Source organism: Anastrepha ludens, chromosome 3, assembly GCF_028408465.1.
Source record: "Anastrepha ludens isolate Willacy chromosome 3, idAnaLude1.1, whole genome shotgun sequence".
NCBI lineage: Eukaryota > Metazoa > Arthropoda > Insecta > Diptera > Tephritidae > Anastrepha > Anastrepha ludens.
This window is the reverse complement of record NC_071499.1, coordinates 122,207,189-122,226,595: the sequence shown is the minus strand read 5'-3', so window position 1 is coordinate 122,226,595 and position 19,407 is coordinate 122,207,189. Positions and strand designations below refer to the sequence as shown.

The following is a 19,407-nucleotide window of genomic DNA, read 5'->3' as shown; positions in this document are numbered from 1 at the left end:
AATTTTATGTTCCCATAATATTTTCCAAAAATTACTCTTTGAGTGTATGTATGCTCATTGTGTGCCAAATTTCACTAAGCTGGAGTAGGAAAGCAGAGCGAAGATGAAAAGTGAATGTTCTCTGATTTCTATATCTGCTAATTTGTTATTGTGTTGCCCACTATTTTGTAAATAATTAAAATAAATTAAAATCGCTCGCGTTCCTTCAAAAAGTTAAAGTGTCATTAGTTCTCAATGAACTTATGGAAAATGCGGCCAGTTGATTTGACAACCATTTATGGGAACGTTTTTTGACAGGTAACATGTGACCCTATTTTATTTTCAATTAGGTGATCCCAAGGTATATTTGAAAAAGCTCCACATAGAAAGCCATCTGCCGTTCAGAGTCGGCTTAAAACTGTAGGTTCCTCCATTTGTGGAACAACATCAAGACGCACACCACAAAATAGAAGAATAATCTTGGTAAAAAACCCAATGAAAATATAAAAATTCATGCGAGAAAGTTTAACTTTTTTCTATTCGATGAACTGTTAATTTAACATTTTGTAAAGTTAGGTGAGCCTCCGCCACTTGCATTAAAATTGAAGGTCGAGCTTTTGAAAGTAAATATTACTGGTATTATTTGTATGTTACCAGCTGCTATGCTTAGAAAAATGGTTCCAAATCGGGTCAATCAAATTTGGGGCAAAGTGAGAATTGTCTTTAAACATATAACCCCCATTGTGTGGCCTCAAGTTTATAATATATTTTTTATAATAAATTTAATTTAATCTCATCTTATCTCATCTCATCTCATCTCATCTCATCTCATCTCATCTCATCTCATCTCATCTCATCTCATCTCATCTCATCTCATCTCATCTCATCTCATCTCATCTCATCTCATCTCATCTCATCTCATCTCATCTCATCTCATCTCATCTCATCTCATCTCATCTCATCTCATCTCATCTCATCTCATCTCATCTCATCTCATCTCATCTCATCTCATCTCATCTCATCTCATCTCATCTCATCTCATCTCATCTCATCTCATCTCATCTCATCTCATCTCATCTCATCTCATCTCATCTCACCTCATCTCATCTCATCTCATCTGATCTCATCTCATTTCGTCTCATCTCATTTCGTCTCATCTCATTTCGTCTCATCTCAACTCATCTCATCTCATCTCATCTCATCTCATCTCATCTCATCTCATCTCATCTCAACTCAGATTTAACTCCAATTTTTTAATCATTTCAATTTCCCCTTTTTCCCCCATAGCCTTCAATAGCAGTTCGCCTGCTCACTTCGCTGCTCATCTCACATTTCTGTGTCGCCTTGCTGAGTCGCAATACAGACGCAGTCACACCACAACGACAATGTCTGGATTCCACTAATCAATATGAGTCGCCAACTTTGCCAAAGCTGCCCATACAGCAACAATATTTTCATCCCAATATGCTTCTTGACCAAACATTCGCACCGCTCAAAGTACAACAACAACCCGCTGCCATGTTCTACAGATTGCCTAAGCAACAAAATGATAATGAAATCGACCAGAATAGAAACCCGCAGTCACTCTTACCCGAACATTATTATGGGAGAGGCGCTTATGAGAAATCACTGAGTGTACATCAACCCCAACAATTTTTTTACAAAAATAAAGAAACCAATAACGATGATGCTTACAATGCGCTGGGACCTAAATATGAGCTGTAAGTGAATTGAAATGAAAAGCAACGAAATAGTCTAAGTTTAGCTTGAACCGAACTTCCGTGCCCAATGCATCGAATTACTAGCGCGTAAATATTGTCTGACAAGCTTGAACAAGGTACCGAAGTATATACGTGAAATTTAAGAAATCGGTGCTTCCTATACAACTTCAAATTGAAATTAAAATTTAAAAAAGTCGAGCCAAGAAGCACCGAGGGATTTGGTAACTTCTAAAACATTCAGTTATTCGAAGCTCTGAAAAGTAAAAGTGTCGATAGTGAAGCAGGAAAGGAGAGAAGTATTACAGAGAAAGGGATGGAGTAGAATAGAGACAGATATAGCTATCCTGGAAACAGATAAGTTAGTCCAGATTCTTTGGCAAATCTCAAAATATCCTTCAGTTCGAAAGAACGAATTTTACTCATTCTCATGACATCGAACCCCAAAATTCGTAGCCTTGCTCTAGCAAAGGCAGGACACTCACAGAACAAATGCTCAGTGCTATCCGGCTCCTCTAAGCAAGGCAGGCAAATCGGGTACTCAATAATTCCAATGGTGGTCATATGCTGACCTCATGGGTTGTGTATCATCGCCCTTTATTTAAATTGCATACGAAATCGCCGATCCAATTCAAAATTCCTGTAGCACTAATTCTGGTCACTGCTGGGTAACCGCTGATCCGCCGTTGGCCAATTTATCGGCAAAAGTTACTTGAAATTAAAAAAAAACGGTTCTCCCCATACGACCCACTATACAAGAAAATTCAACACTTTTTGAGGAAGAAAAATTTATTTCGTTAAAAAGTATAATCAGAACAACTTTCATTGTTGTTCTTATTGTGCTGGTTTTTTTTTGGAGCTCAAGAAAGTACTTCAGCAGTTTATTCTCTTCAGAGCCAATCGGCGCCACGTTTAGCTTTGCTTTCATCGCAGAATATTTTCCCGAATGGGTTTAGTTTACAGCCTCCTACACTACATCTTAAATTCTCTATATGTGGGTTATTATTATTATTGGGAATAGCGCAACGCAAACCTTAGGATCTATTGTATATCACTGGATTGTACTGGATGTACCCCAAGTCCTTGCAGATCATCCTGCGGTCCAGGTATGGTCCCCTGCGATTTTTTTGTGATTGGCAACAGTGCAGAGCAATACCCTAGCAAATACTTCACAGTTTCGTTCGCCTTTCTGCAAAATCTACAGGTTTCACATTAATTGATCCCAAGTTTATTTAGTAGATTCTTCAGCCTGCTAGCTCATGCACTCCTTAAAGCGTTTTTGCTTGTAAGAATCTACGCATGTTTTGGAGAGTAGATTGTCTCAGTGTAGCTCCCTAGAAGCTTCTTCGCCTTCGTTTTGAGTTTGTGCGCAATCACATTTCTTTCAATGCGAATGTAATCCGATGCCCTGAAAATTCAAATTTGATTAGTTCCATTATGTGCATTGAGCTTACTAGGGCACTACATTAATCAGTGGTTGTCTGGTTGAATCTGAGGGTTTTAATAGCCGCTTTACTGTGTGGCGAGAATACAATTTTTCATTTTCGGTAATTACGTCTGATACAGAAGTCTGCACAAATTTCTATTTTATTATTTCCAGTCTAAAAGATGGGCATATTTTTCCACATACTTTCAGAGTATCTAATCTCGGTACATTACCAGCTACTGTTACAGACACATCCTTATACATGGTTATCATAGATAGGTTTTAGGCTATATGCTTCAATTATTTTCCGTACAAAGTTCCGGTAAAAATATTTCTTTAAAGCTAAATTTTAGTTGTATGGTGTCACTCGGTATTACGATTTCTTCATATTTATGCTTCGGATTATAGATCAGCATATAACCCTGAAAGTCCTTCCGCCGCCAATATTGGCACAAATTATTTTCATTATAGCTTTCTTTGCTTGGATCTGGCGCTTTTAGAGAGGTTCCCCAACACCTGTTACGCGAACGCATGCCAGCTTTTATAAAGAGTTTTCTAATAACAGGTGTAATTTTGAATAGCCCGCTATTTCGGTAGATGTCCTTTTGGAAAATAGATGTCGCTATTTCGATAGATGTCATTTTTTGATATTTGACAAGTAGAACCTACGCCATTAATAAAAATGGAACGTTACACGCTTAAACAACGCATGGAAGTTATTAAAATTCACTATAAAAATGGTGAAAATTTGGCAGAGACGGTTCGTAGAACTCGAACATTTTTAGGTCATCGTGAAGCACCTTTTCGGACCGCAATACAGAAATTGGTGTGAAAAAATCGAGCCGTTGGGACAAGTTAGTGATGTGAAGAATAAAACCCGTGCCGAAAGTGTTGAAGAAAACCAAGGTTTGTCCTTTCCTGGTCATTCTTTGGAATTATGCATTCCACAAACGTCATTACACAGTATCTTGCATAAAGATTTGTGTCTTAAGGCTTATAAAATCCAGTTAACAGAAGAACTCAAACCGGCCGATTATCAACAACGTCGTGTCTTTGCTGATTGGATCGTTGAAATGCATGAAAATGATCCGGGACTCCATCGAAAAATCATCTTGAGTGATGAGGCTCATTTTCACCTCGATGGCTTCGTCAACAAGCAAAATTTTCTGATCTCGGGCTCAGAAAATCCAAGAGTTGTTGTTGAAAAGCCTCTCTATCCTCAACGTGTGACTGTTTGATGCGGTTTATGGTCCGGTGACCATACTTTTTCGAAAATTAAACTGGAGCAACAGTTACGGTGAATGGATTGCGCTATCGAGAGATGATGACCAATTTTTTATGGCCGGAATTGGATGGTATTGATCTGGACAACTTTTATTTTCAACAAGACGGCGCTACGTGCCACACAAGCAACGAAACCGTTGATCTTTTACGGGAAAAGACCTCCAATAACACCTCTTATTGGAAAACCTTTACGTGCGATTTCTAGAGTACAAATAATTTCTTTTTCAGGCTGGTATTTAATACGTAATAAGTAATATGAATATGAAAACCCCCATTTAATTAAGGACGCCGTTAATGCAGTCTTACCTGCACATTTTTAGGTATTCAAAAAAGTGCGCAGAATTGGACCATAGAACACAAAAAATTTATAAAATGCAGCAATGTGGGCGATAACGAATATTCCAACTTTCAAAATATTTTTCAAACGAATTTTCTCGAATTACCTTCGCGAATTATCTTGTTTGTATTCTAAAGCACAGAAAATGGTGTAGTTATATGATTTTTGGATAGAGAAAAAAGTCAATCTGCACCGGTAGTTGCATTAGTTGTTCGCTGATATTTGTTGACCTCTTTGAAAATCTTATTTCGCAATGATTACATATTAAGAGATTAGGCCTTAACGTAGTGCAAAATCCATAAGTTTTTTTCACGAATTTGCTCTCTAAAATTATGATATTAACCCTTAACGTAGTGCAAAATCGATGAGTTTTTTCCACAAATTTGCTCTTTAAAATTAGTATATTCCACATTCAAAAACTGATTTTCTTTCGAATTTTCACAAACTCTTCGAACGAGCTTTTTAAACAATCAACTCTCGGCACTTTTTTAGCAGAATATACGGCACACAAATTTAATATCTAATAAGCTACTCCCCATTAGAGCTTTGCCACAAAAAGTTTTGATTTAGTGGAATGTATTTGTGTAAATACCACTTGCATAGGGTTTGTGTACGTACTTAGCAAAGACTTAAGTCGCGAACTTGCGTTGACGAGTAAGCGAAAAACTGTCTCTGCTAATCAACTGCTTGCTTGATAGAAGAAAAGCGAAGCAAATAATTTTATTAACAGCTTATTTTCATACAAAAAAGCACCCATACATTCATAAATATAGTGGGTTATGTTAGTATGTATTGTACATACTCGTACATACATGGATATGTATTTTATGCAAATAACTGAGTTCATCTGCCGTCGTCGCTTCCTTGTTGGCATTGCAGGTTTTACAGGTAATTTTCAACAAACTTGCTTCCTTTTTTCCCAAGTCAAAGACAGCAAGCTTGACTTTTGTATTGAAAATAAACAAAATGTGTAGTGGCGTTTTATAACGCATACATACATATATGCATGCATTGGAAATTATACATACATAGCTTGAGGTTGCTTACAAACGGGCTCTATTGATGGGTTTGGCACGGAAACATACTTACATATTTACATGCAAATATTCAATCACTTGCACACATTAACCATTTTCGGATACCTGGAAAAAGCATTTAACCCATTTGCCATGTGACCTACAGAGTTAATTTTATTTTCAAACATTCTGGTTTTATAGAGGTCTTTATGTTCAATAGCGCGAAACCCTGGCATTTTATGATCGTTCATTATACACTAATTTTTAAAATTTGATAGTTGAAGGACTTGCGTACGATCACAAATAAACGAAATGGAATTTATATCTGCATCACGAAGAGGAAGTTGAGAAAACGACTCTAACTTAGATAAAAGTGTAAAGTCGAAATTCTGTGCATCAGTTCAAATCCTATTGCACGGCCGACCAACTCAATCTGGCCAATTGAATTATAAAATAATCGATCGTCATCCATCAATTCCATTTTTTAAAGGCGGATTCAATTGTGCTTCAGAACTGGTGAAAGTGGCAGTTAATGGCTATTTAATATCGTTGGACGTTATATTAGTTTGGGGAAAAAGAAATCCACTGTTTTCTCGGTAGGTGGCTATAGTGATTGATATCTCGTAAAGTATCGATAAAATTATTTAAAGCTTATGCTCGTTGACCTTGACAAAATAATTTTGTAAAAAATAAATAATTTTGCTGTTTTTTTTTTTGTTCCACTCAGTTGTGAATTACAGGGTGAAAATATCAAAAATGTCGATAAACTCACAGAAATAATCGAAGCTGACCGAAGTTGTAAGTAGTCGCAGCATCGCCCAGGAGCTAAAGATCGACCATAAAACTGTTTTGAATTATTTGCGCAAACATTTTATGCAAAAATAATGGATTTCTTTTTCCCCAAACTTTTATATCGCTATTTATTTTTTTTTTTGGAAAAAAATATTCGTCGTTAATTACAAAAAGGTGGCAATTTTCTATTATAAAGAGAGTAATTCGCAAGGCAATAAGCTTTCAAATAAAGTAAAAACAAGAAAATTCGTTATTCTTGACTGATATTCTTCCGAAAACATTACTTACTTTTTTATACTCGCACACATACACACACACATAGATATGTATGTTTGTAGAGTTAAAATAACAAAGTTGTATCGGATACACGCGCATGCTAAAATAAAATTTTCAATCGATTTTCGTATCGGAAGAAGGCAATTTGTAAAAGCAGGCATATTTTTGAAAGGTGTTGCCACATGTTCAAATATGTATACCAGCGAAATATGTAAGTTGAACAAATATTGCAATATATATATCAAACAAAGAGTAATTAAGAAGATTTTAATCAGAAAATATTTATATTTAGGGTTGCCATATATTTTTTTATGTATGTATATTTAATGAAGCAAGTATGGCGCTAAATAATATATTTAAATAATATTTTAATATTTTATAATGCACTAAACGGCAGCCGAATGCTTCAGAATGCTTTAATTAAAAAAAATGTTAACTATAAATATGTAAGTTAATTAAAAAAGGTTCCACATAAAAGCCAAACTAAAGGTAATCCAGAATACCTTAATCAATATATAGTTTATAAAAAGCGTTGCCACCTTGATAAAAAATGTATTTATTAAGTATGACAGCTAAACAATAAATTAAAATCTTTGCATCAAACCGCAGCTACTTCAGAATGCCTTAATCTAGATATATTTTTGAATAGGGTTGCCACATATTTAACAAATTTAACTATAAATATATAAGCTAATTAAAAAAGCTGCAACATAAAAGCCAAACTAAAGGTAAATCAGAATACTTCAATCGTTAAATAGTTCTTATTAAGGGTTGCCACCTTAATAAAAATGTATTTATTAAGTATGACAGCTAAACAATAAATTAAAATCTTTGCATCAAACCGCAGCTACTTCAAAATGCTTTAATCAAGACATATTTTTGAATAGGGTTGCCACATATTTAAAACATTTTACAATAAATAGAAAAGTTAATTAAAATTGCTGCAACATGAAAGTCAAAGTAAAGGTAATTCAGAATAATTTGATCATTAAATAGTTTTTAATAAGAGAGAACTTTATTTGTATATATTTAAAATATATATGCAAACATTTGTCAAAATATATTCTTAACAGAGTTGCCAGCTATGCAAACTATTATCACATATAAATAAGAACAAAAGAGACACTTTAACTTATTTTTATAGTATTTAAAGAAACCGTATTTATTTCAAATCAAATAGGATTGCCACCTACCTAAAAAGTTGGAATGAAATAAATATAACAGTAAATAAAAAAGTATAAATTTAAACATTACTTAATATGCATTTTAAAGTACGAATTCCAAAGAGAATGCTCTTCCTTACAGATATATTTTTAAGTAATGTTGCCACCTATCTAAAAATTAAAGTTAATTAAAGATATAAGTTAATTAATATACAACAACTCAGATTATAAACGATATAAGCGGTGGTCAGAAAATTTTTAAATAGGATTGCCAACTATTTATAAAAATGTATATTAAATGAAATAAATACATAAATTAATTAATAAACATACCCGTGGTTAAAAAGTGATTTCAAGTGGAACTTGTTTTTATTCCGACTTATTTTTAAATAGGGTTGCCACCCATTTTCTTAGTTAATATATAAAACTAATGTATGCTTAGGCCTATCACCAAGCAAATATTTCAAAACTTATATATGGACGTAATTAGCATGAAAATTATCTTTAAAAACAAAAAACGGAATACTTCGGTTATTTTGCATGTTTAGAATTTGAATTATTATGTTAAACCAGGAATTTAAAGTTTTTTTTCCGACCTGCAATAGCTTTTATTTTTTTTTTTTTTGTTGTTTTTTTTAATAAATTTATAAACTTTAATTAAGTTTATTGAATTTACTTTGAAATTAAAAAAAATTAAATATAAAAATATAAAAATAAAAGAAGATTTTTTAAATAAAAAACAAAATTGTAAAGAAAAAAAGTCACGCTTTTGATTTTGTGCCAGCTAATCTGTAAGAGAATTGCTTTAAATAAATTAAATTTTCAATAAAAAAATAAAAATAAACTTTTTTAAATATTCCTTTTGAATTTTTTTGATTATTCTTTTTGATATTCATTTTTTTCTATTATGTAGAAAAAAAATTTGTGTCGACCTACTGGCCTTCTCTGGCACAAAATCAAGAGCTTGATTTTTATTTTTGTAATTGTTTTTTTAATTTTTTTTAGATATTTTTTTTTATTTATTTTTTTTATTATTTAGAAAAAAAATTTTCGACCTACCCACTTCAGTGGTACAAAATTAAGAGTTTTTTTTCAATTTTTTTTATTAAAAAATTTTTATGTTTTTATATAAAAAAATTGTGCTATTATTTTGTATATAAACAAATGTTTTTAAAAGTTCTTTTTGAATTTTTTTCTATTAAGTAGAAAAAAAACTTCTGTCATACTGACAACTTCAAGATCTTTTTTCATTTTTGTGTTTAATTAAAAAAAAATTTAATGTTTTTGATGTATAAATAATTGTGTTTTTAATTTGTGTTTAAAAAAAATTTTAATATTCTTTTTGAATTTTTTTCTATATTATTAAGCAAAAAACAATTTTTTTCTACCCAACAACTTCACTGGTTCAAAATCAAAGGCTTAATTTTTTTTAACTTTTTTAAATTTTTTTTTAATATTCTTTTCGAATTTTAATTTTTTTCTACATAATAGAAAACCAGTGTCACTGGTACAAATTCAACAGCTTTTTTAATTGTTTGTATTTTATTTAAAGAAATTTTTATTTTATTATTTACATAAAAAAATTGTGTTTTTATTTTGTATTTAATTTTTTTTTTTAAATATTATTTTTGATTTTTTTTCCTATTAAGCAGAAAAAAACTTTTTTCAACCTGACAACTTCAGTAATACAAAATCAATAACTTGAATTTTTTTTTAATAATTTCTTTGAAATTTTCCTTGTGGCGGAATTCCTATCTTTTTTTTTGTTTCTGCAACATAAAGGTGCAATAATTACCGCAATGGGCATTTACCAATGCATTGACGACACTATTAACAGCTGACAGCAGCAAAACTAGCTGATGCGTTACAACGCATGCGCGCAACCACATTTTCATCAGTTGAGCGACGTTGCTGTTAGTGCTGGCAATATTAGATAATAGTGTTGTTAGTTGAGCTATTGCTTTTGCTGTTGTTATTCTGAAAGTTTTAATTGTTTCATATGCATTCAAATCTGCTGTGTCATTAATGTCTGTCTGTCTGACTGACTCGCTCACTCACTCATTGACTTGCTGAGTATTTGCCAGAGTGTTTGTTAGTCAAGCACACACAGCAGCCGCAATACACATAAAAGTACCGCCATACCGTTACAAAATTTTGTGGTTAGCCATTTATTAGCCACCCGCCGTGTGCTACTAATAAAGCAAAATATTACCACAATAATGATATGGAACTATGTATACTTGCATGCGTATGTACATATGTTTATCTATGTATATGTGTATGTATTGTAACACAAAAGCGTGCATAAAACTAGAAAAAGGGAACCTCGGTATACAATTTTTCCAAAAATGCGCGCAAAGTAGAAAAAGCGCAAAGTAGAAAAAGCGCAAAAATGTAGATATTCAAAGACTTACAATATTTGGTAATAGGAGAGCGCACAGTAGATCCGTGAAGCATTTTAAATGCTTTAGAAATTAGAAATAAACAACTATGATAAAAGAAGAGGCTTAGCACAGCTTTTATAGAGCCCAAATGCGATAGTTGAGGTGCAACACAGAGTGCGCTTAATGAAGCAGCATCTGTTTGTATCAACCGCTGAGTATAGTACATCCGCTAGGCATGCGAGGAACTAATTATGCACCTTTATCCGCGCCTCAACCAGGGAAAAGCAGTGAAAGCGGAGGTGTGCAATACTCAACGGTTGCGTTAAAAATCATTTCTTGCGCAACCTATCCGCATTTCGTGCATCGCCATAAAACAGTCTGCCATTATTACTACTAAAAATATTTGCCCCTTGGCAGGCAATGGCAAGCCTCCGAGGGTATTTCTGCCATGAAAGAGATCCGCATAGAAAACCAAAAAAGCCGCTGGGAATCGGTTTAAAGCTGAACGTCCCTCCAACACCAAGAAGCACGCCACAAATAGGAGGAGGAGCTCGGCCCAACATCTAACAGAAGTGTACGCGTCAATTATTTTTTCTTCTACTCTCAATATTAGTGTCAAGTACAAGGTGGCGCAAAATTAATCACCGTATCGGAAAGTTTATAGTTTTGCAAATGGCGTTGCGCTTCAATTATATTACTTCACAATTAGACAGCTGCAATATACAAGCAGACAACCAATGGAGCGCGTAAAGGTTAAAACAAAGATTTATATCACTTAAAATATTTTTTTTTATTTAGTACAAGAGTTATTCAGAAACCAAATTGAATGATTAATTTTGCGCCATCTTATAGTAACCAGTAGTTGTTGTAACAACATAAAATATTCGCTACAAATGTTTTCGATATCCAGCTAAAGTGCCAAAATCTTGATCGAATATAAAAACGAGTCGTTCTGGTAATGTAAAACCGAATATAAGGCCCCTCTAATTCAGCTTGAAAGAGACCGCAGCCGTCAGCTGGGCGTAGTCTCATATTTAATGAGATTTCTTTGGAGTGGACGCTGTCGTTCAGTTTTGTTTCATCTATGAAGATAGTAAAGGACCTTGGGTTCAAGTCTAAGATGTTGCTCGCACTCGTTTCTTTGTTATGCCTATAACAGTATCCACGTCAGCGGTGCTGCACACTAGTTGGCGCTCTTCCTTAGTGTTTTGTTTTATGTAAACTGTGCACCTGATCGAGAACGCTGACGTTAGTAGCTTTTTTCTCCGGAATTCAGTTGCACAAGCCATCCCCTCACGCAACGTCTTTGGTAAACTCTCATGCACATATACATTCCCATATCTGGGCTGATCAATGTCAGAGAGTTTAAGAGAGCTTTTGCGGGTCTTGCACAAGGCAGCAATTGATTTAAACAGCACTGGGCAGTCATGCAAATAGAACAGTTTAACGACGATTGGTGCGTGGCTTTTGTTATTTCGCATATTGCCTTTGGCACTTCGCAGTCTGATCGCCTCCCGCAGTGGCGGTGTTTTGTAATGTGCTACACTGCGCAGCTTAGCGAAGATCTCAGGCAAATTTTCATCTCTCTCTTCAGGATTTATTACGTTGTCTGTGACGACTGCACTGCTTTGTAATTCAGTGAGCTGGGCGCGAACAGCAACAAGTTCTTCAGCCTTAGCGCAAGAGTTCTCAATCTCAGTCACTCTCATGTCAATAGCGATTATGGAAAGTTTCTCACAGGGTTTTTTGCTTCGTTCGTTCTGATAAAGTTGATGCGAAAATTAATGGATTTTACAAGGTCCATAGTTTAATAGAAATATTTTCATTTTTAAGAGTCTGACTTGATTGAGGAGCAATTACATCCATTTACTCAGAACGGATTCAATGTCAAATGTGTGCATAATTTTGAAAGTGGTCTACTTAAGTCATATATTTCTTGTTACGAGATAATTAAGTGTTTACATTTGAATAAATTGAAAAAAATTTGCCAATTGTGTTATATATTTTTTTTTTTGCCTTTTTGTGGCCTTGAATATTTTTTTTTTTTTTTTATTGAATTGTTATAAATTTTTATTTACATTCCATAAAGATTACACCTAGTATAAAACTAATAAGTAATTTTCATTTCATAATTTGAAGTAGCTTAAACAATATTGACAACTAAGTCTTGAGGTTTCTTTCTTTTTAATCTTCTTTTTACAGTTGCTTCATCGCTTAGTACGGAAACTTCTGCGTTAATGTGTTTTTTTAACTTTTCAGCATGCTTAACTGTACAGAGATTGGCTGTGTCTGAGACGGTTTTTAAATTTAAATCCTTGTGCAGATCTTCATTACGCACGTAGCAGGGAGCTTTAACGATTCCCCTGATTACTCTATTTTGGAGGCGCTGTATAATATCGATGTTGGTCTTTGCAGTACATCCCCATAATTGAAGACCATAGGTCCACACCGGTTTTAGCACTTGGTTGTAAATGAGGAGTTTATTTTGAGTTGATGGCTCAGAGTTTCTACCAATTAGCCATTGGAGTTTTTGCGTCTTTAGATTCAGCTCAGCAGCTTTGATTCTCACGTGCTCTTTCCACTTGAGCTTTACATCTAAAGTCATGCCTAGATACTTTGCACTATTAGCATTTGGCACTATTGCTGACAAAATATGAACTGGTTTGTAGATAATTTTTTTATTAGTAAAATCCACATGAACTGATTTGGTTTCATTTAGCTTTTTGTTCCAATTTCCAGTCCATGTGACTACTTCGTCAATGGACTTCTGCAGTTTCTGGATGGATTCGTTTTCAGTTGATCCAACAGCTAAGATGCATGTATCGTCAGCGAATTTAGCTACTTTGCATATTTTCGGTACTGGCAGGTCTGTGGTATAGAGTAGGTACAGTACTGGGCCGAGTATGCTGCCTTGTGGTACTCCGGCCAATATTTGTTTTATTTCCGAATACGCCTGCTTTTGCTTTACTCTAAAGTACCTATTTGTTATATACGATTCCAAAATGTCAGTGAACTGCAACAGAAGAAGGGTTTTTAATTTTCAAAGTAGTCCTTCGTGCCATACTTTATCAAATGCCTGGGCAACGTCAAGGAATATTGCTGAGCAGACTTTATTACTCTCTAGCGCGTGTTCTATTGTATGTGTTATCCTGTGTATTTGTTCGAGGGTAGAGTGTTTTCCCCGGAAGCCAAACTGTTGTGAGGGTATGATGTTTCTACATGCAATTATAGATTTTAAGCGTTTGGAGAACAACTTTTCGAATAGTTTACCCATTACTAGAAGCAGAGCGATTGGCCGGTAAGATGACACTTCATTCGGATTTTTGCCTGGTTTAGGTGTCATTACTATTTTGGATACTTTCCATTGGAATGGGATATATTTCCAATCTAGGCATGCATTCATTATAAAAGTCAATTTCATTAGCGCCTTAATTGATATATTTCTCAAAACTTCGGCGGTTATTAAGTCGAACCCTGGACTCTTCCTTAATTTTAAATTGGAAATTTCGGTAGCAACTTCATCTATACTGAAATGCTTTATTTTAACGAACTCTTGTACAGTTGATGGCGGAGTGAAATTTATTGTTTTTCGGTGCGGTTGAAAGATTTTCTGCAGGTGGTTGGCAAATACGTCAGCTTTTTCTTCATCGCTTTTAGCCCAAATGTGAATACCATTTTGCTGTTTCATTGGCGGATTATGTTGAATTGGTCGTTTGACACACGTCATCGCTTTCCAAAGCGAGAAATCACCTGGTTTTTCTGCTGATAAGTTGCTCAGAGTTTTTTTTATGATATTGTTTTTATTCTCCTGTATTTTTTCTCTGAGCAATTTTGTTAATCTGTTTAGTTCAGTTTTCTTGGAGGGCACCCTTGTTGATTGCCACTTTTTTCTTACTTTTCTCCTAATATTTCTAATATTTCTTGTGGATATCTTTGTTGATGGTTATCTCGTGTTTGTTTACTTGCTGCTGTACTTATCCAAGCTGCTTTCTGAATATGTGTTGTAAGATTTATTGTTTCGTCTTCAATATCTTCTTCGTTGGTAATTGTGTCGGTATTTTCCATATACGTATCGAGTTTATACTTGAAAAAATTCCAGTAGGTCATTTTATTTGAGAGTACGGGACTTCGTTCGTTAAATTTTGATTTGCCATTAAGATACATAAAAATAGGTGAATGGTCTGAGTTCAGATCTACGCCATCTTCTACTTGGATGATATGGTTTGGTATTTGTTTGACTACAAAGAAATCTATACCACCGGGGATTTTGTTAGGGTCTGAAGGCCAGTAGGTTGGACTTCCGGTTGAGATAATTTGGCAGCCAAGTTATTTTGCCGCTTTCCATAGTTCACGACCTTTACTTGTTGTTAGGCGAGAACCCCAGCTTACATGTTTCGCGTTGAAATCTCCACCAATTATGTATCTCCCATTGTTTTTTTTTTTTTTTTTTTTTTTTTTTTTTTTTTTTTTTTTTTTTTTCCATTATAAATTACGATCTGTTAATATTAACAATAAGTAATTGGTGTTAGGGTTTGGAATTAAAATGTCCCTTCCCTTTGAAAGAGAACATTATTGTCTTTGGTGGTATTTAGTTACAATTTTACTAATACATAGTTTTCTATAATTTTATATTATTATATTTTATTTTATATCACAGTACGGGCAAGATCTGTGGGTGTTTTGCGCTTTAGTCTTCTTGGTTTAAGTTCCATTTCCGGTATTAGTCTCATCTCATGGTTTTTGTGCTCTAATAGTCGCAAGATGTGCTCACTGCTGCTTCTTTTTACTGCTTCAGTGACAGTGTCTATGCCGAGGTCGCGGTGAATATCGTCATTTTTTATGTACCAATTTGCGTTTGTGATGGTCCTTAGCATCTTAGATTGACTTCTCTGAATGATTTGTAGGTTTGATTTACTGGCAGTCCCCCAAATTTCTAGTCCGTAGGTCCATGTCGGTCTGATTATTGATTTGTATATCATTTGTTTATTAAGTAAGCTTAGGGTTGATTGTTTTCCTAATAGCCAGTAGAGTTGTCGGAATTTGTTTTTCATCTCGTTTCTCTTGTTTAGTATGTGTTTTTTCCATGTGAGTTTTGAGTCAATCGTTATGCCTAAGTATTTTGCACTTGAGTGTATTTTTATGTCTTCCCCGTTAATTTGGATTGGATATCTTGCAGATTTTCTCTTCGCGTATATTACATGTTGTGTTTTGTCTTTATTGACCTCTATGCCCCATTTTTCAAACCATTTTGTTGTAGCTGATAGCGTATCTTGCAGTGTTTTTGTTGCTGCTTCTTCATTGTGGTTACCTGACATTAAAACTGTGTCGTCTGCAAATGTAGCTATCATTGATCCTCGAGTAGTTGGCGTTGGTATATCTGCTGTGTATACTAAGTATAGTATGGGGCCCAGTACGCTTCCTTGAGGTACTCCAGCAGACGCCCATTGTAGTTTTCAAAAAGTTTTTTATAGTCTTCTGACTTTAGGTTATGTCTAGGTGGACTGTATAGCGCTATTACTGTTAAACCAGCTTCAGATAGTTTTATACAAACTGCTACTGCTTGGAACTCTGTTAATCTTATTTTTTCGTCCTCGAAGAGATGTATGGATTTATTTATAATAATGGCGCTGCCACCTCTTGCATTTTCTAGGGGATGATTTGAGCAGTACATATTGTAACCTTGAAATGTAATATACATTTGCTAAGTTAGGTGTGTTTCGGATATAAGGCAAATATCAATTTTTTCCTTGTGCAGCAGTAGTTCTAACTCATTTTGGTGCTGTATAATACCATTTGCATTCCAAGCCATTATTTTGACATTTTTCATGCTCTTCATGTCATACATTTGCTGTTTTCTCTAGATTGGTAATTCGACTAAGCAAAAGTTGATTAAAAGATGTTTGTTCATCCAATTTCTTCAGAATTCGAGCCAAGATATCTTCCTTTATTGGTGCAGGTTTATTCTCGGAAAGAACTTCAGCAAAAGTTTTGCCGCCTTCGACTCTTGACAGTTGTTTTTTTAAAATCGGATTAGCGGCGGTTATTGATTTGCGACCAGCAATGTTTTTATTGCGTAGTTTTTGCAAATCTTTGGCCACTTGACAACCTCTATAACTTGCTGGGTGATTTTGGCCATAGTTACAACATTTTGGTAACTCGTTATCTTGTTTAGTGCATTTAATTGTTTCGTGATCCTCAGCGCATTTGACACACTTAGGAGGCTTGCAGCAGTAGTTTTTTGTATGCATAAATCCTTGGCATGATTTGCACTGTGGGATGAGTTTCGATGGTTTTAATTGTTCTATTTTAATAATACAATTAAGGATCTGTTTGATTTCATATATTTTCTTTATATCTTCGTTAGAGTCAAAGCATAGTATAAACATATTCAGAGGCTCTTTTGTCTTCCACTTTAATTTTCTAAAAGCATTCGTTGCCTTAAGACCTTGATTCACCAGATCCGCAACAATTTCTTCTGGCTCACAAGTGTGATGGAAATCTTTCACAATTACTCTTATTTGCCTTGTTTGCTTACTTTCATACGAGTGCCAAGCTAGCTTCAGTGTCGTTAGTTTCTTTGTTAGCGCTCTGTAGTCTAAGCTATCGAATAGATTAATTTTGTAGTTATCTTTAGCAATTAGCTTTAGAAAAAAGTCTTTTTGAATAGTTTCTTAATTAAATATTGAAAATCATTACGAACGCAAAATTTTGTATAAGTCAACAATAACAACATTTGTTCAACGCACAAAAATACAACGCAATTAAAAACTAATTTTATGTAAAACACAAATTTAATTCGAGAGAGAAATTCGCTTAAAACCATTTATAAATTTTAAAAGTAATTCAGTTTTACTTTCATTGACTTTAAGATTCTTAAAATATCTCTGAAAGGCCGCCCGATCACCCAAATTAAGTAGTGTCGGTCGCGGTTAGTACATATTTGGATTGGGGACCGCTTGGGAACATTGCGTGTTGTTGTTGGTACATTTCAGTGGTTTCAAGCGTCCGGCGTTAGCGCGCGTTAGTTTTCGTTTTATTGTATATAAAAACAATAAACTAAAACAACAAATATTTGGCTCATTGGTGAGAGCCATTTCCTATATTTTTTATTCATTTATTAGTCGCTCCTTTTCTGCTTTATCTCCAAACGGCTCTTAAACTTTTGTCAGGGGTATTTTTTATGAACTTTGCATGATATCGTAGTAGGCTTCTAAACAAAAACTTTCTGTTGGACTTCAAAAGATTTGTTTTTGATTTTAATTACAGTTCATCCTTAATTATTTCCTTTTTTTCACTTTCTCCACTAGCTCATCACGCGTTCAAAATGTTCCTGCAGCTGCCAACAATTTTCCGCGCTCCGCAAACAGTCATCCATCGCGCTTCCAATTGGCCACAAAATCCGCCGAAATTGTATACGCACCACACGCGTTGCCGCCAGCACAAAACTATCGAACCGATCGTGAAAAGCAAATATCATCAATTGGCAATCGCTTGGGTGATCAGCCAGCTATTATTACGTCAACAAGTCACAAACAACCAGCCACTTATCACAAAAGTCATTCCAATCAGAAGTACTATGCACCTAAGCGTCGCACGGATGTGAGCACCCCATCAGCATATGACACCCTCTTACCTTATCCACCTTCGTTTATCAGCATTACCAGCACAAGCACGACTGCGTCACCACCGCACAGCGCACAGAGCAAGAATGCCGGCTATGGAAGCAAATGTGTTAGACAATTTCCGGATATCTTTGCCGTGCGTCAACAAAAATCTTTAATCGATTCGTATATACCCAGCTGGGTGATGGCGCGCATGCTACAACAACATAAATGGTTGCAACAAAAACAATTGCATCAATTTACTGCTACTTATACATTGGCGTACCCCATTACGAAAAAGTCCACCTAAAAGTAGGCTACATTGTGTGTAGTTGCATGAGAGTAGGAATTTGAAAAGTCAATATTGCAAAAATGCTTCACCAGTGTTGCCTAGCTTTAGGCTGCTGCTTTTTATAAGCAGCTAATATTTTATTAGTTTTTTACTTCTTGAAAGCCATTTATCAGATTGATATCATGCGTGTTTTTGTGTATAACCGCTCTGATACAGTTAGAACATAATTTTATAAGTATATATGTAATTAATTGCAGTAGTTTAAGTTTTTGAAAAAAATCGAATGGTATAAATAAATGCATATCTTATTTTGAGACAACATAAAGTGAGAGCTCAAGATATAGATATCTACTTACCAGGATTGAGTTGCCAGTGGCACAAGTACTGGTTCGTTTGAATTTCCTTAATGTAAGTCATTCTAATTCTAAAGAACAACAAATCCTCGGGAGCCGACGGACTGCCGGCTGAGCTACTCAAACAGGGCGTCGAGGAGCTGGTAAGTTGCATACATCAACTTTTATGCAAAATATGGGCGAATGAAAACATGCCTGTCGATGGGAATTTAAGTGGGAATCATGCAATCTGCGCCACATACCGCCGGAGCGCATTATGTGAAAGGCTGAAGCCCTCCATCAATCAACTGATTGGACCTCATCAGTACGGCTTTAGACCTGGAAGGAAAATCCGTAAGAAAAGCCTTTGTAAAATACCCATTTATGACTCGCAGTCGTGCGCCTTCTTTAACCTGATGATGGAAAAGAACGCATGCCGACGATATTGGCGCTATGGGCCTTAACAACCGCGCTGTTAGTTCTGCCTTTTCTAAACTGGATAAAGAAGCAAAGCGAATGGGTCTGGGTGAACGAGAGCAGAACATGAAGCTTTCGCATATTTTCTGAAAACCGAATCTTCTTTTATTGAATTCTAATATTCTCTCGAAGAACGATCTGTCAAAAGCTTTATTTTATTTTGGCGTATGATAATTTTAAAAGCTACAAAGAACAGTCGTTTTTTACAGTCACATTAAGCTTCTACAAATTTTGTGAAAACAGAATCTACTTTTATATATACTTTTTCCAGAAGTCACGAAGTCTACTTTTATTGAATTAAACTGTTTGCCATAAAAAGCTCTACCGAAA

The 19,407-nt window shown here is 34.8% G+C and overlaps 1 protein-coding gene across 1 annotated transcript in view; it reads left to right on the top strand.

The window, feature by feature from the left end:
* LOC128858968 (uncharacterized) overlaps positions 1-18,605 on the top strand; it is a 38,136-nt gene extending 19,531 nt beyond the window's left edge. Inside the window, exons 2-3 of the mRNA XM_054095598.1 lie at positions 1,267-1,700; positions 17,683-18,605. Of these exons, the coding sequence (XP_053951573.1) occupies positions 1,267-1,700; positions 17,683-18,286 (1,038 nt within the window). The 3' untranslated portion in view covers positions 18,287-18,605. The remainder of the gene's footprint in view (positions 1-1,266; positions 1,701-17,682) is intronic.
* Positions 18,606-19,407: the final 802 nt, after the last annotated feature.